The sequence below is a fragment of the Chrysochloris asiatica genome, unplaced genomic scaffold, assembly GCF_000296735.1.
Source record: "Chrysochloris asiatica unplaced genomic scaffold, ChrAsi1.0 scaffold00004, whole genome shotgun sequence".
In the NCBI taxonomy this organism is placed as follows: Eukaryota; Metazoa; Chordata; class Mammalia; order Afrosoricida; family Chrysochloridae; genus Chrysochloris; species Chrysochloris asiatica.
In genome coordinates, this window is record NW_006408522.1 from 25,729,561 (window position 1) to 25,754,569 (window position 25,009).

The window sequence follows — 25,009 nt, forward strand, 5'->3', positions numbered from 1 at the left end:
AGATTAGTTATCTATATGATTGTCATACTCAAAATGACCAATACCAGTACATTTCAGCTCAATGATTCTTAGGATATTGGTGTTTATGAGTTCCCTTTCATTTTTGACAACTTCCTGTTTTCCTGGATTAATACTTCATACATTCTATGTCTGATTATTAATCATTGTTTACTCCACATTTTGAGTTGTGCGCCATCTGTAAATGCAGGTTTCAAAAACTTTACTCCATTCCAGTCATCATGGTCAAGTCTGTTTTGAGACAGCAATTCTGCTCCAGTAGCATTTTGAATGTCTTCTAACCTGAGGGGCTCATATTCCAGCACTCTGACAATATTCTGCTGCTAATCATTGTTGTTGTTGTTGTTATGTGCTGTCAAGTCAGTTTCTGAAGAGTGGCTGGTATGCTTGAACCACCGACCTTGAAGTTCAAACCAACTTTGCAGTCCAGCGCATTAACTTGCAGTGCCATACCAGGACTCTAAGTCCTAATCATCATGCCTCAAAATTCAGTATTTTGATGCTATCCTGCACTGGTGGTGTGTTCCACTGCTATTTATACAGTGTTCAGTTGCTAAACATTCAGAAGTAATCTGTCTCTCCTTCTTCCTTGTCTATCTTGCTTTCTCTTTTTTAATTGTAACAGAATTTATCGATTTTTTTTTGTAGTGTCTTTGGTCTCGCTTCAGAAGGCCCCTTGGAACTCCTTGGGCCTTATGTCCAGGTTACTGCTACTACAAACTTTAAGACTTTTTTTTTGCTTCTTCATCTTTTGAGCCTCCTGGTAAACCCGAATGCATAGCACATTCCTGGTCACCCAGCAGCAGTGGGTCTTTTGGCTGTACAGAGAGAGGATGGTGTACTCCATGCCCAGTTCCTGCCATGGTTCCTCAAAGGCATCGTGGTTGGTATTATTGAGGTTTTTGAGCATCTTCTTCCATTGGTTGAAGCTCATGAGCAGAGAGCTGCTTGTGGGCTTTGTCCATTCCATGTTTCTGCATGTATTTTTCATAACTGGGGATCTTGACAGTCAAAGCAACAATTTGACTCTCTAGGGAGCTGGTGTCCTCAGCGTTTGCCATGGTTTTGTTCATCAACAACTCTTTTTTTTTTTTTACTTTTCAGTTTCTCTTTCTGGTTAGCCATTTCCAAAGACAAGAGTCTTCTCACAACATCATCATCCTTCTCAATTCCAGAGATGTTCTGGTAGTCTTTGAGCAATGTGGAAGAGGGTGGATCATCTTCTTGCTAGGCTGGAATAGTTTTTAGATGGGAAATCTGTGGATGGCCTAGAAGGAGGAGACCTCAAGGCTGTAGGCCCAACTGGTTGGAGGAAAGCTTGGCCCTCCCTCTGCCTGGCAACCTAAGAATTGGGGTCTGGATTACTGCCAGGGTCCCAATCGAACTCAACAGTTCCCAAGCTGCCCTCAGCATGATGACTTATGACTCCAGCTAGGTCAGAGCACCCCGCGGCCATCTGGGTTACATGGGCGCCGCCATGTCAGCTCAGGCTTAACTATCTTCCTAGTCCCTCTTAGTTGGATGTTCAGCTGAAAGCTGTCCACCATCGGTGACCCTGATTGTATTTAAAATACCCATGGCATAGCTTCCAGCATCACAGCAACATGCAAGTCTCCACAGTATGATGAACTGATAGGCCAGTTGTGGAATTTTATGAAGTACGATGTCCTTCACACGAACTGGTCTTTCCTGAGAACATGTCCAAAGATGTGAGACCAAATCTTTCCATCCTCACTTTTAAGGAAAAGGCTGGCTATACTTTCAAGAATTGATTTGTTTATTCTTTTGGCAGCCAATATACTTACAATATTCTTCCCTAATACTGTAATTCAAATGCATCAGTTCTCCAGTGTTCCTTATTCATTGTCTAACTTTCACATGCATATGAGGTAATTGAAAAATACCCTGGTTTGAGTCAGGCACATGATATTGTTGTTAAGTGTTATTGAGTTGTTTTTGAGACATAGCAACCCTGCATTGGGTTTCTGAGGAGCAGGTACGTTTGAACAAGCAGTTAACAGTCTAGTGCTTATGTTGTTGTTTAGTGCTATCAAGTTGGTTCTGTCTCATAGCGACTCTGTATAGGGTTCCCGAGGAGCAGCTGGTGAGCTTGAACTGCCAACCTTGTGGCTCAAACAGATCAAACAGATCCAACAGTCCAGCACATTAACCCACAGACCAACCTAAAATATAGTGACTTAAAAAATAATGACATATTTGTTTTTTGGATTGACTGAGCAATTTTTCTTCTGATCTTGCTTGGGCTCATCCATGCGGCTGCATTTAGTTGGTAACCTGACCAGGCCATGGACTTATCAGGGACTCTCTCTTTCATCCTGGGCTTCTTTAAGCCTATTGCAGGGCAGTAGTGCAAGGGAGTGAAAGAGGAAGTGTCAAGGCCTTGTAAGGCCTAGAGTTAAAGTCATACCATGTCACTTCCACTATATTCTAGTGAAAAAGAAAGCCAAAAACCAGCCCATATTCCTAGGGTCAGGAAATACACTCCACTTACTTTGTAATGGGAAAAGATGAGACCTGTTGTAATCATGTTTTTCATTTTGTTGTTGTTGTTAAGTGCTGTCGAGTTGATTCCGACCCATAGCGACCCTGTATAGGGTTTCCAAGGAGCAGCTGGTGAGCTTGAACCACAGGATTAAATAAGATTACCCAAGTGAAAGTGCTACTTTAACTTATGAAAGTAGGTCTGTCATATATGCATTATGGTTTTTTGTTTTTTTTTTCCTGTTTTTCCATGAACTTTTTGAAGTCTCTTTTATTCTGGGAGGACACAATTCAGCCAATAACATTGGCTAGAAACAACTGACAATTCACATGAGTTCAGCAAACATTTCTTGAGTGTTCCATGATACTTTGAGCAGCTCACAGTCTTGTACAGGAAACAGGGAGGCAGAAATGCCTGCAACAAGCTATAAATTAGGACTTCATGTGACACCTGAGTCACAGCAGGCTTTCTACTATTGTTTATGTAACAGAAGACAAAATGCAACATCTACAAAGCATAAAATGAGATTTCTTCAAAGGCCAGGGTGTATCTTACATTAAAAATAGCTCACTAAGCCAACTGCAAACACAACCTCTAAATATCAGAAATAGAAGGGACCTCAGTGAGTAGGGGTCAGCAAACATTTTCTTTAAAGGGCCTGATAATAAATATTTTAGACTTTGTATCTGTTGCCTAGGGAACATGGTGGCTTTAGAAGACAAGTGTGGACAGCGAACCATAAGGCCGGCTGTTCAAGCCCACAAGCATCTCTTGGGAGAAAGATGAGGCTTTCTGCTCTCACAAAGATTTACAGCCTAGGAAACCTTGTACAGGATGTCTATAAGTCAGAACCAACTTGATGTCATTTAACAACAATAACAATCTGTTGTTTACTGTATCTGTTGCCACTACTTAACTGTGCCATGTAGTACAAAAGCAGTCATAGGTAAAACATAAATGGAAGGGCATGGCTGTATGGCAAAGCTTTATTTACAAAAGAAGGAAGAGGGTTAGGTTTAGCCCATAGAACAATATTTGAAGACCACTGATGTAGTCTAGTCACCTTATAATATGGAGTTGGAAGTTAAAGCCCAGAGAGAAGATATTTGTTGCCAAGCAATACAGATACAAATGTAAATCTCATTCATTTTAGTCCAGTTTTTATTTTTAACAAGCTGTTGCTCATGCAACTAACTTTAGGTTCATGTTACCTGCCCCCAAATCCACTGCCATTGAGTCAATTCTGACTCATAGTGATCCTATATAGGGTTTTTGAGGCTGCAAGTCTTTATGAGAACAGAAGGCCTCATCGTTCTCCCATGGAGAAGTTGGTGGGTTTGAACTGCTGATCTTGCAGTTAACAGTCCAGTACTAATCCTAAAGCACCACCAGGGTTCCTTCTTGTTTCTTTAAAAAAATATATTAATAATAAAAATACTTAAAAAAAAGCTAACACCTATCCTGTGCTTACTATGAGTCAGGCACTGATTTTAATGCTTTAAAAATGTTTATATGTTTAACACTTATCACCATTCTAAGATTTAAGATATATTATTGTTTCCAGTTCACAGATAAATTGAGATACAGAGAGTTTAAAGATCTTGTATGAGGTCAGTCAGGAAAGTTTAAAACTGTCTAAGCTAATAAGTGACAATATCAAGATCTGAAGATAACCTGACTACACACCCATCTTCCAACTTCTACACAGCTTTTCCCGAATCCATGGCAAGCCATGCAGCCTCCTCCCTTCAATGCCCAACATTTTTTTTTTAAACTGTTTTATTGTGAATTATGTGATAGTTTACATGGGAGAACATTAGTTTTACATTCATTCTATCGTTTATCATCTCATTGCCATGGTTACAATCCCCTCCATGCAATCCTTCCCCTGTACCCCACAGGTCTTCAGCACACAGTCGCTCTCCCTCTCTGAATCTAAAGTCTCCAGCTGCTTCATCGCTCCACATCATCATCTCTGGCTCCATTTCAGGCATCACTGCTTCTCTGCTCTTCTCCCTTGATGGTCCTAGGGACCTCCGCTCCTAGACTGAAAAGTTAATCACTCCCCTCCTTGCTATAAAATGTCTACCAGACCCTCACAAACAGTCCTGATAGCAATTATTCACTATTGTATCACAAGATACCCGTCTGCATTTCATTGCATCAGCCCTGCCTAGTCAGATTGAATACTACTCACTGGAGATTCTACCTTCCTCCAGGCCCTCTGGATCTAGGCTCCCTCTTGAAAGCTTGTAAGCCAGTCACTTCTTGCCTTTGTAGTGCCCCGCCCCCCTATTTTGAGTAGCCGATGTCCAAGTTGCCCATCCCTGTCTACTCTGTGTGTGGAGGGGGGGAAATGATTCTTGCTGTAAGGACTTGTTCCCTCTTTTGAGCTACTGCATCCATAGGTGTAGGTCAAGTTCATCAAACTGTATGAGAATACTTTTTTTTTTTCCTCTTCTTTTTACTTCTGGTTGAGCTCTGATCATCCAGTCACTGAAGCCAGGATAAGTGGGTATTATCTGCAAGTGTGGGTGTTCTTATGCTTATGCCCTCTCTTCTTATCAGCTGGACGCTTCACTCTCCACTCTAGTCCTCTGTGGCTATGTCACTGACTCTGGGCCCAAGAGTCCCCAGGTCTTGCCACACTGCTGGCTAACCAGGTCTTCACCCAGGTTCTCAGAAGTCTATTGAACGTTGTAGGTAGGGCTTAGCTCACCGCTTCATTGCTGTTTTTCCCTCACTTCCCCTTATCGGTGTCGAGCATGGTCACCAATCATAGCATGTATTCCCATTGAGTCTTAGTCTTGGAAGGGGGTTTGCACTGAGGGGACCCGACCACTTGCCTTGATGTTTCCTGGGTGCATTATGTTTTGTAACTATAAAATTCTGTAATAGTCACTTGCTGTTGTTAGGTGCCATTGAGTTGGTTCTGATTCATAGTGACCCTGTATAGGGTTTCCGAGGAGCAGCTAGAGAGCTTGATCAGTCAACCTTGCAGTTCAAACTGACTTTGCAATCCAGCACATTAATCCACGTTGCCAATTATACTTGGTTGATAGAGCACAGCCTTCAATATGACTTGCACTCAACAGAATGTGGAAACCATCAGACAATATCATTAATCTTACATGCAAGTAAAATTTTGCTGAAGATAATTCAAAATTGGCTGCAGCAGTACATTGACAGGGAACTGCCAGAGGTTCAGACCATATTCAGACTAGGACACGGAACAACAGATACCATTACTAACGTCAGATGGATCTTGGCTTAAAGCAGAGAATACCAAAAAGATGTTTACCTGTGCTTTATTGACTGTGCAAAGACTTTCTACTGTGTGGATCATGACAAAATATGGACAACATTTCAGAGAATGAGTATTCCAGAACACTTCATTGTGCTCATGAGGAACCTGTACATAGACCAAGAAACAGTGGTTCAAACAGAACAAGGGGACATGGAATGGTTTGAAATCAGGAAAAGTGTACGTCAGGGGGTTCTCCATTTGTTTCTGCTTCCTCTGCCCCAGAAATGGTTTATTTCCCATTTTCTGCACATAAATTCCTAGTCATCAAGTCATTTAATAGTATGATAATAATTCACACACACACACACACACACACACACACACACACTTAATTTGGCCAGAGTAAGCTTTTCTTCTTGCAAAGAGAGAATTCTAGCTGATCCTTATATGTGTTCAGGAAATCGTTCATGGAAAAACTCCACTACCTTTTAATTGCATATTTCCCTTGTACAAAATGATGACAGTGGTCCTGAAGCTAAAATGCAAGAAGATACCAATTAATCAAGCAACCAATAATGTATTTACCTTCTGGTGTCAGGGCGCTGTGCAAGTTTCTTTGAGTAAGGAATGCAAGCTTGTCTATAAGGATATTATTATCCAGTGAGGGAGAATAAACATAATAATTACAGGAAAAATATAGAGCTCACTATAGAATTATAATAGATGTCCCAATTGTTGGTGCCTAACATAGTACTTGGCACCTGGTAGACATGCTATAATTATGGTGAAAAGCAATTGGTTATTAGAAGAATTACTCCATTAATAAGTGCAATGAGGTCTGAAAAAGAGAAACAGGTGTGAGCGAAACAGGTTATGAAGAAGGGAGAATTTGAATAGATTCTCTTAGGGTGGATAACATTCTGTGAAGTGAAAAGGAAGGACAAGGGAATTTTAGCCCATGGACATATTCTACAGTGTTATGAATTGTGCTAAGTCTAAAGAGCAGTTGGTCCTGAGACATCTAACGTCAGAAAATTATATGAAAAGATGTAGACTTTCATTACTTGTTACTGAATTTTGTGACTGAATAGTAATACGTTAGCAAAATTTTGCTGAATAATTTTTAAATGACTGCATTTGAATTATGGTGTTTGTTGGGGAAGAATATTAGAAGTACCATGGACTTCCAGAAGAACAAGTAAGTCTGTCTTGGAAGAAGTACAGCCAGATACTCCATAGAAATGAGGATGGTGAGGCTTTGTCTCTTGTACTCTGGACACGTTGTCAGAAAGGACCTGTCTCTGGAGAAGGATGAGTGCTTGGAAGAGTGGAGAATCTGCAAAAAAGAAAATGACACCCTCTCTCCCCTCTACACAACAAGATGGATTGATATAATGGGCTCAAACATAGCAACAATTGTGAGGATGGAGCAGAATCGAATATTGCCATGTTTTGTTGTGCATAGAATCGCTATGAGTTAGAATCCACTTGACAGCACTTAGCAACTACAACATGGGCAAACTATTGAATAGCTCAGGAATCATCAAAAGAAGGTGGAAGGAATACATAGTCACTGTACTAAAAAGAATTGGTTGATGTTCAACCATTTCACGACATAGCATATGATCTAGAACAGGAGGTATTGATGGAAAACTCAAGCTTCACTGCAGGCATTGGTGAAAAGCAAGTCTCCAGGAATTGACAGAATGCAAATTGCAATGTTTCAATAAACTGATGCAGAGCCTGGTCAAACAATTGGTAGAGAATTGTATGTGTGCCAATTCTAAAGAATGGTGACCCAACAGAATGCAGAAATCATCACTGAAATCAAATGCAAGTAAAATTTTGCTGAAGATAAATCAGAAGTGTTTGCAGAAGTAATTGACAGGGAGCATCCAGAAATTCAAGCCGGTTTCAGACTAGGACGTGGAACATTATCATGATGTTACTTATTGGTCATGATTATTCAATCTGTATGCTGAACTATATGAAGAATGTAGTATCAGGATTGGAGGAAGACTCATTAATAACTTGTGATATGCTAATGACACATCATTTGTCCGAAATGGAGATGATGTGAAGCACTTATTGATGAAGGTTAAAGACTACAGCCTTCAGTATGGAGTATACCTAAAGGTAAAGAAAATGAAAATTCTCACAACCAGATTGATAAGCAACATCCTTCATTCTACTTTGATCAACAATCAACGTCCATGGAAGCAGCTGTCAAGAAATCAAATAACATAGTGCATCGGTCAAATCTGCAGCAAAAAAGACCTCCCTAAAGTCTTAAAAAGCAAAGATGCCACTTTGATGACTAAGTATGTCTGACCCAAGCCATGGTCTTTTCAACTGCCTCATAGTATGTGAGAACTAACAGTGTGTGTGTGAAAGACAGAAGAAATGATTCATCTGAATTGTGATGTTAGTGAGGAATACAGAATATACCTGAAGAATGAACAAATCATAAAAGAAATTAAAACCAGAATGCTCCTTAGAAGTGAGGCTGGTGAGAATTTGTCCTGCTTACTGTGGGCACTCATCAGGAAAGGCCAGTAGCTAGAAAAGAGCATCATATTTGGTATGTTGTTGTTGTGAAGTGCCATCGAGTCGGTTCCGATGTTTGGTAGAAAGTCTGTGAAAACTTGGGAAGAGAGAGAGAGATGGACCGACGGTAGCACAACAATGGGCTCAAACATACCGCAGATGATGAAGACGTGCAAAAGTGGGCAATGTTTTGTTCTGTTATATGCAGGGCTGCCATGGATTGGATCTGACTCACCAGTAAACTAGCAACAACAGCACGCTCCTGCCTAGATAATGGTAATATTTATTACTTAAACTTAAACATGCATTTTCCTTCTTAGCAATTCATTGGTTTTTTAACCCCTTCTTTTGGAATTACATAGTTTATAACTCTCATCCAATATATAGATGTAGACTCTTTCCTTTACTTGAAGGAGGGGCTAAGTAAAAGAGAGAAGGAAAAAATGGGGTAGGAGGGAGTATCCAATCTAAATCCCTTCCTTGAAGCTGAAATCCTAGAAGGTTGGGTGGGAGGTTGAATTAAGAGTAATACAAGGGGCTTCAAAAAGCTCATGGACAAATGGAATGAAAAGATAATGAAGCATCCTCATAGAAATGTCGGAGTCCTGGTGTGGCACCGTAAGCTTAACACTTGACTGCTAACTATGAGGTTGGCTGTTCAAGCCTACCAGCTGCTCCTTGAAAACCCTATATAGCAGGAGTGGGGAACATCCAGCCCATGCACCATATTGTTGTTGTTGTTAAGTACCATGGAGTCAGTTCCAACTCACAGCAACCCTGCACAGGGGTTCCGAGGCTGTAAATCTTTACAGGAGCAGAATGCATCATCTTTCTCCCGTGGAACCGCTGGTAGTTTCGAACTGCTGACCTTGAAGTTGGCAGCTCGACTCATATCCACTATGCTACCAGAGCTCTTATGGACCATATAAGGCCCTAGAAATCATTTGGTTTGGCCTGTCCAAGGCAACTGCTGTTCCAATCATCACATTGTCGAAGCGACCCTGTATAGTCCAAGATGTGGCTGGTGAGTTTGAACAGCCAACCATGTGATTCAACCATACCTTACAGTCCAGCGCTTTAGTTCACAGGACCACACCAGGACTCCAGCCATTACATTGTTGTTGTTGTTGTTGTTAATTGCCTTCAAGACCGTTCTGATTCATAGCAACTCTGTATAGGGTTTCCATGGAATGGCTGGTGAGTTTGAACCACCGACCTTGTGGTCCAAACTGACCTTGTGGTGCACACTGCACAATAAATGCATATTGAATGAGTGATCTTCTTCAGTCAATTGATGGGTGTAACCAAGGCTCCAAGTTAAGAGCCCACTGAGAGTTTTTGTAGGTGAGACATTAAAGTAGAGCACATAAATATAGGCCTGTAACTTTAACTACTGGCATTTTTTGAGTTGTCACTGTTTTGGACATCAATTTCACCTATCATAACACAAAATCAGTTTCATCATCACCATTATAGCTTTGTGTGTGGACCCTGTAATCCCCATTTTGCAACTGGACAGACATTGAATAACTTGTCCTAATCCCTACAACCTCTTATCTGGGCACAAACTGTTGCAAGTAGGGAAAACTCTCTTGAACCCTCGCTTGGGTTCCTGTTTGTTCTGAGCGCCTGTTTCCGGTTTGCACGCTGGTTGCTGCCACATGAGTGTTTTCAGGGGTGAGATGTGGTGTGGGGTTTCCAGTTCCAGCAACTAGGACTAGGGTGCTATTACCTGTCATTCTCAGCCATCACAGCATGCAAGTAACCCCAAGCGTTATCCAGATAAATACACAAAATACTACATCCACAAAGCCACTAATTCACTGTGCCTTAAATGTCTGGAGAAGCAGCTGCGTGTGATTGCGGAGGCCAGGTCGGGGCATTCAAAGAAACCTCAATTTTAGCTGTTGTAGTTGTGTCCTGGAGTCGGTTTGGACTCACAGCGACGCTTTATAAAGAGATTCCGAAACTGTACGTCTTTGGGGGAGCCGAAAGCCTCATCTTTCTACCGCGGAACGGATGTTGGGCGCGAACAGCCCACCTTGTTGTTCCCAGTCCAATGCTTATTCTATGAAGTTAGTGCGCTCCCGATTGTAGCTGAGGGCTGGACAAAAGGAACATCCGTCCTTTCACGATCGCCGTCCCAAATCTAACACAATAGATTCCTGAGTTGGAATTCGACTCAGACTCTTGGAGCATCCTGTATTTAACCTAAATGATTAGGTGACTTAAAAAAAAAAAAAATCTCAAAAGAACCACTTCAGAGCTCTTTCCAAGGTCGGCCTGCAAGCCTACCTCCGCCAACCCCGGCCAGCTGTGCGCTCAGCCCCAACCTCTGGCCACTGCTCGGTGTGGGGCTGGAGAGGCGCGGGGAGGCGGCGCCGGCGAGGCGCGGGAAGAGAGGACCGGTCTCCCAGCTCAGGCACCGCCGGGGCCTCGGAGGCCGCCGACTCCAGCGCGCGTTCTTGATGCAGGTGGCATCGCTTCCCGGATCACTGGAGAGGCTAATCTCGGGTCTAGACCTCCCAGCTGCAGAGTGGGCTAAACCGCTGCTCCACCTCTTCGCCCTCCGAAGTCCCGGGCTGGGTAGGACCGGATCACCTCTGCGTCCTCCCACCGCGCTAATCCAGAGAGCAAGGGAGGCCCCAGCGCCGAGGCGGTGGCTGGCAAAGGGGAGTGGAAATGGAGGATGGACGGGGCCGGGGGGTGGGGTGGGGTGGTGATGAGGGGGATTTAGGAGGGGGTGTCATTTTCTTTTTCTTTCTTACTTTCTTTTTTTTTTTCAAAAAGTATTTCTCTCGCGAGAAACCGCTGCGCGGACGATACTTGAAGAGGTGGGGAGAGGAGGGGGCCGCGGGAGCTGCCGCAGAGACTGTGGGTGCCACGGGCGGACAGGCGGCCACAGCTGGGACAGCTGCGGGTGGAGCAGAGCAGCGGCGGCCGCGGGCCAGCACAGGAAAGCAGCTGTCGCCGCCTTTTCGAGAACCAGACGTTGCTTCTCCAGTGGGTGCAGATGGGGTCCCCACTGGGGTCCGGGCGGCCACAAGGGCTGGAGTTCCAGCCACGGAGGCGTTCGCATTTGAGCCGAGGGCAGGGACTGGGGTGAGGGGCCGTCCCGGAACGCCCGCAGCTGGCGCTGGCCCTCCCCTGCCTGACAGTTTCCTAGCCCCGGGTTCCCGTGCCGGGCTCCGCATCAGATGCTCTGGGGGTGAGGGGGTGCGGTGGTAGTTCACGAAGCCGGCCGGGGACGGCAAGGCGGGTTTCCAGACTAGGGGCTTGGCCGAGAGGACAGGCTGGGGTTCTGGGACATTCAGAGCGCGCGTCGCACGCGTTTCTTGCCATTAAAAGATAAATCCAACAAGCTTACCCCGGGGCTAAGATCGCTCAGGACACGGCTACTTTGCTCCAAGCTCTTCGGGCGGCGCCCGGGAGGTCGACAGGAGCCACACTACCGGGGCCTGAATTTTTCAGCCAGCTGTGGACTAAACGTTCTTAAGTTACCCAAGTTAACTGCGCAACGCGCAGGCAGCACTGCGCACGGGTAGGGTTTGGGAATGGGGACTGCGAGGTTCCAACATCATCTTGTCCTTAATATCTCCCCCGTTTCGGGGATTTCTTTCTGTTACAGCTGGCAGGGGCCGACTGAAGTGTAGGAGGCAGCGCCTGGAAAGGCGGAGGAGCCCAGCCCCGGGAACCGGCGGCGGGAGAGCGGGACCCCGGCTGCGCGGTGCGCTAAGGGCGCAACGCCGGCCGCGGACCGAGCCCAGGGCGCAGCAAGAGGCGGCGGGAGCCAGCGGCCGCTCGGCACCATGCGGCGAGGGGGCCTGCTGGAGGTTGCCCTAGGATTTACCGTGCTCTTAGCGTCCTACACGAGCCATGGGGCGGACGCGAATTTGGAGGCTGGGAACGTGAAGGAAACCAGAGCCAGCCGGGCCAAGAGAAGAGGTGGCGGAGGACACGACGCGCTTAAAGGGTAATGGAATGGGTTAGCTCCTTTGGTGTGGGTCTTCCTAGTTCTTCCTACTATGCCGAGGAAATGAAAGATCAGTTCCCGAAGGTAGATAGATCCTTGACAAGACCTCCCGGGGGCCTGGAACGGAGGAGCAAGTTACCAGTCATCATCAAGTTCATGCTCCTTAAGTATTTCTGCCCTAGAGGAGAGGTCATTGTTAAAAGAAATCTTGAGCAAATTTTGGGAGGCTTAAGGGAACTTTGAGGAAGAAGGGGAGGAGCTGTGGCTGAAAGAAGAGTTCATTGCTTTCTCTTCTACCAATTCCAGTTTTGTTTTTAGGGAAAGTACTCTGCTTGCGGGAGTCTTTGCAGATGCTTTTTCTCTTTGTAAGGAAGTAAGGAAAGGAAGGTATCCTAAGGACAGATGGTCAGGGGAGAAGACACACGGTGAATGGTTGACTCGCCTTTAAGTTATGCTGATTAAAACCAGGGACTGAGTTTTCTGGGTTGTCTGCCATTCAGATATCTACATGGTGTTAGTTGTATGGTACTTTCACTTCACGGTGGTAGTGAGGCCTCTGTGGCTGACCTAAATCAGAGGTTTTAAACAGTGGTCTATGTCTTAGTTATATTGGCATTTCATGCCTTTATTATACGGGAGAAAGATGAGGCTTTCTACTCCCGTAAGGATTTACACCCTCGGAAACCCTGTACAGGGTCGCTATGGGTCGGAACCGACTCGACGGCACTTAACAACAACAACAACAACAAATTATAGACAGTGTTTCCTGAGGAAAGATTTCAATTAGGCAGGTTAACTGTGTAAGGGTTGTTAGCACCCTAAATTGGAAGAGGATGGGAATATACTTTTTCAGATTGAAAAATTGGTTAAATTCAGACCTCAATCGGAGCAACAAGATGAACTGTCAGTGACCCCCCCCCATCCCTTTTTAAATCTCTTCTTGTTGTTAAGTTCTGTCGAATTGGTTCTGACTCATAGCGACCCTGTATAGTGTTTCTGGGAGTACTGGTGTGGCGCTGTGGGTTAATGCGCCAGACTGCAAAGCCATCTGAACTACCAAGTCGGCGGTTCAAGCTCACCATCTGCTCCTCGGAAACCCTATACAGGGTCGCCATGGGTCGGAACTGACTTGACGGCACTTAACAACAGCAATAAGAACTTAGGGCTTCTGAGAAGCAGCAAGTGGGTTTGAACCACCGAACTTGTGGTTCACAGTCTAGTGCTTTTCCTGTAGTGCCACACTAGGAGTCTTTTTAACGCTTCTTCTTGTTTTGTGCCGTGAAGTGGGTTCAGACTCATAGCGACCCTGTACAGGGTTTCCAAGGCTGTAAATCTTTACGGGAGCAGAAAGCCTCATCTTTCTTCCTGCGGAATGGCTGGTAGTTTCGAACTTCTGACTGTGAGATTAGCAGCCCGATTCGTAACCACTACGCTAGACAGAGGAGTTCCGTTCAGTTCTTGTGGTTCTCCCTGTTACTCTTTTCCTGAGTGGTCCTATAGTTTGGTCATCTGGGACTGGGTGACCAAGTAACAACTGTCCACCCTGATATGGGACTGAACATTTTGTGTGTTCTTCTTTGCAATTTTAATTGCCTGTATGTTCATTTGTGATTCTGTGGTCCAGGTGGTGGTGGTGGTGGTGGTGGTTGAGTACAGAAAACTCAACTGACCAACTCTTTTGAGCCCTAGTCCTGGCTTGGAGTTGTAGAATAAGCACAGTGGTCGGCAGTTCAAACCTACCTGCTGCTCCCAGAAACCCTATTTAGGATCGCTGTGAGTCGGAACCGACTCGACTACGCACAACAACAACGTTTGGACTAGTCTCCCTGGGTGGCGCAAATGGTTAAGCACTTGACGACTAGCTGTAAGGTTGGTGGTTCAAACCCACCCAGAGATGCAGTGGAAGAAAGGCCTGGCAATGTGTTTCTGAAAGCAGATGAGTAGTTAAGTGCTTAGCTGCTAACAAAAAAACTTGGCGGTTCAGTTCTACTGTGTGCACATAATCAGAATTGACTTAGCTAATACCAAACAGAGTCTGTACATGGGACAAGATGACTGAGAGGCGGGGCACTTAAGCTGAGGTAAAATATGCATGATTTTTTGACCCCAGGAAGTCATTTTGATTAATGTGGTTCCATCTTGGCCTGGGTTGAAAATAAATCCAGGATTCTGACAATTTTGGAAAGGAAATTTTCTTATCATGATCAGCCTGTCCAGCCATGGGAAATTCAATAAATGGACTGAATGTGTTCTCAGACATTCTCAAAATAACCTAAGTTAGTCTAGTATCTTTCCTTCAAAAATACATTTCTGCTATACAATATTATCTTAATATCTTGCATTTATTTTCAACCCAGGCCCCATAGGGAATTCTAATCTGTTATATTTAGAGGAGCAAGTTGCCAGGCATTTCTACCTGGAGTTGAACCACCAAGCTTTTGATCAGCAGCCCAGTTCCTAAGAGTTTTCCTAATGCTAAGTTTATCTTTCGGTATTGTTGTTGTTATTAAGTGATGGTGAGTCAGCTCTGACTCATAGCAACCCTATATAGGGTTTCCAAGTAGCAGCTGGTGGGTTTGAACCTCTGACCTTGTGGTTAGCAGTCAAGTGCTTATCTTATAGTGCCACACCAGGACTCCTATCTTTCTCTCTCTCTCTCTATATATATATGTTGTTGTTGTTAAGTGCCGTCGAGTCGGTTCCGACCCATAGCGACCCTGTACAGGGTTTTCGAGAGTGTAAATCTTTACGGGAGTAGAAAGCCGCATCTTTCTCCCGCGGAGCGGCTGGTAGTTTCAAACCGCTGACCTTAAGGTTTGCAGCCCGATTCATAATCGTTTCATAGGATATGCAATTAAAATGATTTCCCACCCACCCAGTTTCTACATTTCAGAAGCCAGATTTTTGTGTATTTTTTTTAGAATATTCTATGTGTGAGTATATATGTGTATGTATCCTTTTTAATACCTGATAATGTACATAATGTATTAAATATAAAATGTATGGAATAGACTGTGTGTAATGTTCTGAACCTTACTGTTATATACCTTTAGTGTACCATATAGCAACTCATATGAATATACCTCATGCATTTCTTGGTCTATAGAATCCTCTGATGTGACATGTCACTTTAATGATGGATATTAAAGTTATATTTAATCTTTTGCTATACACACATTCTTCTACGTATCTGCGTCTGCACGTGCAAGTTTATATATGGTATAAATGAAGAAAAATAGAAATTGTTGAGTAGAAATTACTGGATCAAAGGTTTTTCCATGGAATTTAAGCAAACATAAATTCTAATGTTACATTTGAATAGCATTTAAAATTTATTTTCTTTGCTTATTGCCATTACAGTCTCATATGAATAAGTCTTTTAACCTGGCCCTGCTGTATAAATCATCAGGAAAGGCAGTTATGCATTACATTTTTCCAGTTATTGCTTAAAATTTCTATTTTTGCTAGTTAAAATATTACCAGCTTCAAAACTAACCTCTTTGAGTACAGTAAAACCTGTTTACCATTTTGATTGAAATGCATAGTTTATGAAGTGAAAGTGATTTGTAACCCCAAAGTCTGCCTAATGCCCAGTTTGTGGCAGCAACTTTCAGCACCTCACGAATGTTTCCTCTGGTTAAAAGGTGCTTCAAAATCATCAGTATCTAGTCTTCCCCACAAATTTCCTTCAAAGTCATCAATGTCTAGTCTTCCCCACAAATATTGCCTTCTTGTCTTTCTCTGATGTGACAGGTGACTATGAGATTTGCTTGGGTATTCCTTTCCTGTTGGTTCCCTTTCTTCACAGAGCAGGAAACTCCCTAGTTTTCCCTCTCTAAGTGTGTAGTCCTAGATTGTCTTCCTCCCCTCTCATCCTATTGTAGGTATTTTTTGATGTGTCTCTGTTTTCTGTCTCAGCAGAAATTGTTCAACAGTGGAAGTGGAAGCATCCCCAAGTTTTTCCCCAGATTTGGCAGTGTTTTCTTAGAGTAAATCGCCAGTTTCTGTTATTACAGGAAATCCTTTAAAAATTTTTTTTTTGGAACCAGAGTGGTCCCCATTCACTGCAAAGGTTGGATTTTGCTCTATTTTTAAATGACAATTTTGAAAGTTGCTAAAATACTTTCAAATGATAATTATATGTTTTTTTCCCCTTTGTCTGGATATTGCTTAACATGTATGAAATGATCAGGAGTAAAAAAAGAACGCTAAAATCCTAGCTTTGTTTGAATTTCAGTTTACAAGAATTTTTCTCAGCTCAGTTCTGAAATTCTGGGATTAAGTATCAAGTATGGAGACAGTCAAGTCTTCAAACAAAAATTCAGTACTTGTACAGCAGTAGTTATAAATCATTTATTTATGATTGCCTTATTGTTGTAGCTCCCCCAAAAGAAATATTATAGTTTCCTGTAAAAGGGAAAAATTCTTTATAATGAAATCCCTTTTCCCAAATCTTTGATAAGATGGATGGAGAGCGTTTCTCCTTGTGGCCGGGCTTAAAGATACATGAAACTGGTTGCATTTCATACAATTTGTCCCCTTGTATGTGATTGCTTTTGGTCTTTGTTTATTTGTTTATTTTTCCCAGAGGTCTTGTTACCAGAAAAATACACATGGAACAGTTCGTACACAGAGTAGATTATGTGATGGCAATCTCTGAGGGATTAATTACACAGAAGTCTGTTATTAAAATAAAGAACTTTAACAGAGCACACAGAAAAGGTTTTGTAGACTTTATGAAGTCCATTTTACTTTATAAAGACGACTTTAAGATTTCATCTGAAGTCAGATAGGTTAATAATTAAATAAGGGAAAAAAGTTTTCTGTACTGGTATGATTTATCTTTATACTTATTCAAAAGGTTAAGCTAACATATTGGGACATCACTTTTTTAAAAAAAACAACAACAACCCTATATTCCTAAATATAAGATTTCAGCAATTCCACTTTTTAAACAAGGGAGGGCAGAGATAAAATATTTTTAATGTGCTGCATTTTGTGCCATTTAGGGTCTATGGTACTGTGGGGTTTGATGCTGGGTTGCTAACTGCAAGGTTGATGGTTCAAACTCACCAGGCATTCTGCAAGAGAAAGGTGAGGCTGTCTGCTCCCATAAAACTTTGGACTTCTGGTGTGGCACTATAGGATCAGCACTGGACTGTGAACCACAAGGTCAGCAGTTCAAAACCACTAGTTGCTCTTCAGAAACCTTACACAGGGTCGCTGTGAGTCAGAACTAATGGGACGGCACTAAACAATATCAGCAAGAATATAGTTTATTTTTGGTGGTGGATGGGTGCCATCAAGTTGGTACTGAGTCTTAGTGACCCTGTATAGGGTTACTGAGGCTATAAATCTTTACAGGAGCAGGAAGCCTCATTTTTCTCCTGTGGAGTGCCTGGTGGATTCGAACTGCTAACCTTGTGGTTAGCAGACTATCACGTGACCCACTATACCATAAGGTGTTGATGTTACAAATTAATTAAAATATAAGTCAGACAGACCTACAGTGAAATGAAGTGAAGGCTGATGGAAACTGACATCCCTTAAAGGTTATTTGGAATTCTAAGGAATATGGAAATACTTACTCCTTTGTTGCCTTGTATAGCAAATACTTGGAAAGATGATAGTATTATACCAATGATTCTAATCAAGCTAAATACTAGATAAATCATTAGTGTATTCATGTGTTATTGTTATTTTACAGTAAGCCTAAGAATTGAGGAATTTTAGTTTTTACTTTCATTGTGAAAATAAGATGTTAAAGTATTTTCTGAAAAGAAATAAAGTATGCTAGCACTTTCTTTGTTTATAGAAACTAGCTCAGTAAATGGGCCTGTTCAAGTAATTGCTATGTTTTACGTTGAATCCTATGAGAAAACTGAAATCAGTATACATCAGTCTGAGTTATATAGCAGACTCGCTAGGTGGTACAAATGTTTAAGCTGCTCACTGAAAGGATGAAGATTTGAGTGTACCCTGAGGTGTTTCCAAAGCAAGGCCTGCTGATCTACTTCCAAACAATCAACCACTGAAAACCCAATAAAGCACACGTCTACTCTGGTAGCGTAGTGGTTACGAATCGGGCTGCGAACCTTAAGGTCAGTGGTTCGAAACTACCAGCCACTCCGCGGGAGAAAGATGAGGCTTTCTACTCCCGTAAGGATTTACACCCTCGGAAACCCTGTACAGGGTCGCTATGGGTCGGCTCCGACTCGAAGGCACTTAACAACAACAACAACCCTGGCATCTATGGGCTTGAATCAACTCACAGGAAACTGGTTATTTTTTAATTATGTACTAGTCCTGGTGTGGCGATGTGGGTTAAGGCGCCAGACTGCAAAGCCATTTGAAACTGCAAGGTCGGCGGTTCAAGCTCACCAGTTGCTCCTTGGAAACCCTATACAGGGTCGCTATGGGTCGGAACCGACTTGACGGCACTTCACAACAATACTAGGCACAGGGGATTTTAGTGTTTCAGCATTGCTAAGCTTGAGTTCCTCATTACATTGTAAAATCATCAAAGGCAAGAATCCTATCATAAGAATTTGAACACTAACATCACGAGGTGAGGTTTCAAAGAGTTCATTTATTCGGTAAGCCTGAATACAGTGCCAGTCTGAACTTGGGTCTGTGGAATGCCAGAGGTTTTATAGCTCATAGGCTGAAGGGTCTTAGGATTTAGCAGATATGGAGTGGGGGTTATCTAGCATAAAGTAAAAGCAAATCATAATAACAATAGGAGGAAGGGTAACTAATATTTATCTAATTCATATGTGCCAGGCACTGTTGTATTGTACATTTAAATTTACATTTATGTTTAGTTCAGTCCTTTAATCTTTGTCACATTTCAATAAGGTGGGCACTTTAATTAGCCCTGTTTTACAACTGTGACCTGTGGTATACAAAGGTTAAAATCTGAAGGCATATTCTTTGCATTAAATTTTCTCCATTAATTTTAGTCATGGTTTTTCATTCCATTGGACAAACATGCAGGATGCTATGATGCTAGAAAATTCCACTTAACTATTTTAATATTCCTTTGTAATTGGGCATAAATCCTTGATAGTTCATCACATAGTTATAATTTGTGATAAGAAGCTTTCTCTGTCAATCCTGACAAATCAGTAATCAAACACAGAAAGAATCCCACAATGTCAGGTCTGGAGAGCCTCAGATAACAATATGGGGGTAAATAAAAAAGGACTGGTGGTGGGGTTCCAGTTCATTACATGCATGAGTTTATTCCAACCAAAACGTGTTTAAACTTGTCTCTGTGATCAGAGGATGGATTCAGACACGTTCTCTCAGTGATACAGTTGGCTTAGTATTATAAGGGTGGCTTCGAAACAAAACATCCAGTCAAAACAGGATTTCCTAGGAGGCCTGAAGGGCCAGTTAAATTTGAGGCGGAGAGGGCGTCTTAGAATATTATGGACTGTGTTTTGGTATTCCCAAAAGATAATTTTGGTAGATTTTCTTGAATAACGCAGGACGATCATGGGCGTTTATAATGAAGATTTAAAGAAAATTGAAAACTGCATGGTTGAGAAACTGGCCAGGAAAGTTGTGCTGAGGAATGCTATTCTATCATGATAGTATGCTTGTTCGTTCTTCATTGTAGCCAGGGTTGTTCTAGGGTAATGGTATTGGGAAGCCTTTCTCCATCCACCCTAGAGCCCCGATATTACTCCTTTAAATTTCTTTTTGTCCCCCAAACTCCAATAACATTGGAAAGGACCATGATTTGAGTTCCTCACGGATGCTTAACCTACTATTTTTGTGGACTATACATGGAAGAACCCAGAATTCTTTGGGGGAGTGGTTGTTGATAGATGCTGCTGGATCTGACTCATAGTGACCCTATGCACAACAGAACTGAACACTCCCTGGTCCTTTGCCATCCTCACAACCGTTGTTATGCTTGAGTCCACTATTGCAGCCACTGTGTCACCCTATCTCATAGGGGGGCAGGTCTTCCTCTTGTCTGCTGACCTTGTGCTTTACCAAGCATGATATCCTTCGCTAGGGACCGGTACCTCCTGATAATATTTCCAAACATGATATGAAGTCTTGCCGTCCTTCCTTCTAAGAGACATACTGCCTGTGCTTCTATCAAGACAGATTTATTTGTTCTTTTGGCAGTGCGTGGTACTTTGGATATTCTTCAACAACACCATAACTCAAATGCATCAGTTCCTCCATACTCACTGTCCAACTTTCACATGTATATGAGGGGACTGAAAACACCATGGCTTGGGGTTTAGTCCTCAAAGTGACACCTTTTCTCTTTAATACTTCAAAGAGGACTTTTGTAGCAGATTTGCCCAGTGGAATATGTCATTTTTTTTCTTGATTGCTTCTTCCCTGAACATTGATTGTGGACCCAAGTAAAATGAAATCCTTGACAACTTCAATTCTTTCTCCCTTTTTCATGATGTTGTTTATTGGTCTTACTATTTCTTTACATTGAGTTGTAATCCGTACTGAAGGCTGGATTCTTTGATCTTCATTACCAAGTGCTTCAAGTCCTCTTTGATTTCAGCAAGGAAGGTTATATTATCTGCATATTACAAGTTGTTAACGATCCTTTCTCCAGTCCTGATGCCATTCTTCTTCGTATAGTCCAGCTTTTCGGACTATTTGATCAGCACACAGATTGAATAAGTATGGTGAAAGGATACAACCTTGATGCACACCTTCCCTCTATTAAACCATTCAGTGCCCCTTGTTCTGTTCCAAAGACTGCTCTTAGTCTACATATAGGTTCTGCATGAGCACAATTAAGTATTCTGGAATTCCCATTATTTGCAATGTTATCCATAGTTGGTTATGATTCACACAGTTGAATGCCTTTGCATAGTCAATAAAACACAAGTAGACATCTTTCTGGTATTCTCTGCTTTCAGAAAAAAGGCATCTGATATCGGCAGTGATAGCCTTCATTCTACTTCTTGTTCTGAATATGGCTTGAATTTCTGGCGACTCCTTTTCAGTGTATTCTTGTAACCATTTTTTAAATTATCTTCAGCAAAATTTTATTTGCAGGTGATATATTAATGATATGGGGTCCTGGCTACAGGATAAGCACTGGCCAGTTTGAATTGCAGCTACTCCTTGGAAAACTTATACGGGTCGATGGCATTTAACAACAACAATAACAATTAATGATACCATTTGTTAATTTCCTTGTCCTGTAGTGTCACTGTTCTTGAGTGGGCACAAAAACGGATCTCTTCCAATCTGTTGACCTGTCTTCCAAATTTCTTGGCACGGACTGGTGAGTGCTTTCAGAGCTGCATCAGTTTGTTGACACAGTTTAATTGGTATTACATAAATTCCTGGGAACTTGTTTTTCACTAACATCTTCAGTGCAGCTTGGACTTCTTCCTTCACTACCATCAAATCAGCTCGGTTCCTGATTAGTTGCTACATTTTGAAATGGTTGAACACTGATCCATTCTTGTTGCTACAATGACTGTATATTCTTTCCATCTTCTTTTGATTCTTCCTGCACCATTCAATATTTTTACTCATAGAATCCCTTAATATTACAACTTGAGACTTAATTGTATTTTTCAGTTAAGTATATTCTTCCCTTTTGGTCTCCTATCTCCATGCCTTTGCACATTTCATTATAACTCTTGACTTTGTCTTCTCCAGCTGCCTTTTGAAATGTTCTGTTCAGCTCTTTTACCTCCTCAATTTTTCACATTAGCTTTAGCTCTGTGCTCTCAAGAGTAAGTTTTAGACTCTCTTCTGTCATCCATTTTAGTCTTTTCCTTTCATTTTTTTTTTTTAATGACCGTTGCTTTTCTCATGTTTGGTGTTCTTAATGTCACTCCACAACTCCTCTGGTCTTAAGTCATTAGTGTTCAATGTATCAAATCTATTTTTGAAATGGATTCTACATTTGTTGTTGTTAGGTGCTTTTGAGTCATTTCCGACTTATAGTGACCCTGGGTACAACAGAACGAAACACTGCCTGGTCCTGTGCCATCCTTACAATTGTTATGTTGGGGCCCATTGCTGTTGCCTTGTGTCAGTCCATCTTGTTGAAGATCTTCCTCTTTTTCACTGACCTTTACCATCAGGATGCCCGTTTCCAGGGACTGGTCCCTACACTTCATCAACATGATGTCCTTTTCCAGGGACTGATCCCTCCTGATAACATTTCTGAAGTATGAGAGATGAAGTCTTACCATCCTGGGCTTCAAGGAGCATTCTGGCTATACTTCTTCCAACACAGATTTTTTTCGTCTTTTGGCAGTCCATGGTACTTTTGATATTCTTCTCCAACAACATAATTCAAATGCAGTTAGGGATATATTCATGATAGACTTGTTTTAATTTTCTTCAGCTGGAACTTGCATATGTGCAATTGATGATCTGTTACAAATTCAACCTCTGGCCTTCTTTTGATTGATAAGCTTGAGCATCTCCATCATCTCTACCCACAGATGTACTCAGTTTGATTCCTTTTATCGCATCTGTTGAGGTCCATGTGTACAGTCACCATTTATGTTGTTGAAAAAAATGTATTTGCAATGAATAAGTCATTGGTCTTACAAAAGTCTATCATGTGATCTCCAGAATAATTTCTATCACCAAGGCCATATTTCCCAATTACCAATCCCACTTCTTTGTTTCAATGCATCATTTTGTTTTTTTTAAAGTGGATTGATTGAAGGTTTACAGAGTAGATAAACAGTTTTACTTTCAACAAATCATGTCCTTCATTTCAATGACTGCAATCCCCTTGAAGTAACATCAGTTGTTTCAGGGCATCTTAATTGGATTGAATTTCGTAATGAAGGAATTAGTAGAAATTTTCAATTTCTTCATCATTTGCTGGTTGGTGTGTAAATTTGAATTATAGTCATATGAACTAGTCTTCCTTCTTCTTGCTTTTGTTAAGTGCTGTGGAATCAGTTTTGACTCATAGCAACCCTGTATAGGATTTCCAAGGAATGACTAGTGGGCTTGAATTGCTGACTTTGTGGTTTGCAGTCCACAATGCCACACCAGGAGTCCATGGTCTTCCTTGTAGGTGTATAGAGATTATTCTGTCAAAGACACACATTGTATTTCAAGATTTTGAAATGCTTTTTTAAATGAGTGAATGTGATGTCATTCCACTTAAATTTGTCATTCCTGGCATAGTAAACTGATTATTCTACTCAAAATGGCTCATACCTGTCCATTTGAGGTAATTAATGCCTAGGATGTTAATCTTTATGTATATCATTTCTTTGTTGTTGTTGTTAAGTGCCATTGAGTTGATTCTGACTCCTAGCGATTCGGTATAGGGTTTCCAGGACTGTAAAAATTGTTTTAGAACTTTTTATTGTGAATTGAATGAAGGTTTACAGAGCAAGTCATCAGTTTTACATTTAACAAATAATCTAGTTTGTTTCATCTCAATGGTTGCAATCCCTTCAGGTAACAACAGTTATCCCACTTCCTCCCTATGGTTCTTTCTTATTTCCCTTCCACTCTCCTTCTCACCCCTTCTGAACTTTCTCTTTGGATAAATGGTACCCTTTTGATCTTGAAGGGTTGACCATTTCAGTGTGAGCAGACCTTACTAGTGTTTTTGTCTCCCATATATTCCTTTCTCCCACTTGACTGAAAATTGAACCACAAGGATGAGTTCAGTTCCAGATCTGAAGGGTGATTGAAGACTACAGTCTCGGGTTTTTCCAGTATTTTTAAAAAAAAAAAATTTTTTTTAAATTTTGAGTTTTGTTCCACATTTTCTCCTAGTCACCTAGGACTTTCTAATGTGACTCCTTTCAGAGCAATATGTCGTGCTAGCTAGACACCATCTAGTTGCATTTAATTTTTGATAACTTCCAGTTTTCCTAGATTCTTACTTTGTACATTCCACATTCTCATTACTAGTGGATGTTTGCAGTTGTTTCTTCTCATTTTGGCTCATGTCCCATTAGCAAATGAAGGTCTCCAAAGCTTAGCTCCATCCACATCAGTGAAGTCAACTCTACTTTGAGGAGACAGGCCTTACCCAGTCATATTTTGAATGTCTCCCAATCTGCAAAAGACCTCTTTAAAGTGTTAAAGACCAAAGAGGTCAACTTGAGGGCTAAAGTCTGCCTAACTAAAGCCATAGTATTTTCAGTCCCTTGATATACATATCAAAGTTAGACAATGAATAAGGAAGACCATAGAAGAGTCAATGCATTTGAATTGTGGTGTTGGAGAAGAATAATGGAAGTACCATGGACTGACAAAATAACAAATAAATCTGAGTTGTAACTAGTACTGTAAGAATGCTTCTTAGAAGCCAGGAGGGTGAAACTTTGTCTCTTGTGTTTTGGACATGTTGTTAGGAAGGACCAGTCCTTAGAAAAAGACATCAAGCTTGGTAAAGTGAGGGTCAGGAAAAAAAGGAAGACCCTCAAGGAGATAGATTGACACAGTGGCAGCAACAATGGGCTCAAACAGAACAATTGTGAGGATGGTGTATGACTGGCAGGGTCCCTATGAGTTGGAACCGACTCGATGGCACCTACAAACAACGAGCCAACCTGAGAGGTACATCTTCTGGCACTGGGTCAGGCACTGTTTCACTGCTTTTCATAAGGACAGGAGCTCTGGTGTAGCTCTGGTTATGAATCGGGCTGCGAACCTTAAGGTCAGCGGTTCGAAACTACCAGCCGCTCCGCGGGAGAAAGATGAGGCTTTCTACTCCCGTAAAGAT

General features: G+C 41.9%; 1 protein-coding gene and 1 pseudogene across 1 annotated transcript in view; one reads left to right on the forward strand and one right to left on the reverse strand.

Annotated features, from left to right (window-relative positions):
- Window positions 1-682: 682 nt before the first annotated feature.
- LOC102819791 lies at window positions 683-1,431 on the reverse strand (annotated as a pseudogene).
- Window positions 1,432-11,943: 10,512 nt separating this feature from the next.
- The window catches only part of FBN1 (fibrillin 1), a 321,082-nt gene continuing 308,016 nt past the window's right edge, over window positions 11,944-25,009 (forward strand). The window contains exon 1 of the mRNA XM_006831678.1: window positions 11,944-12,288. Within this exon, the coding sequence (XP_006831741.1) occupies window positions 12,125-12,288 (164 nt within the window). The 5' untranslated portion in view covers window positions 11,944-12,124. The remainder of the gene's footprint in view (window positions 12,289-25,009) is intronic.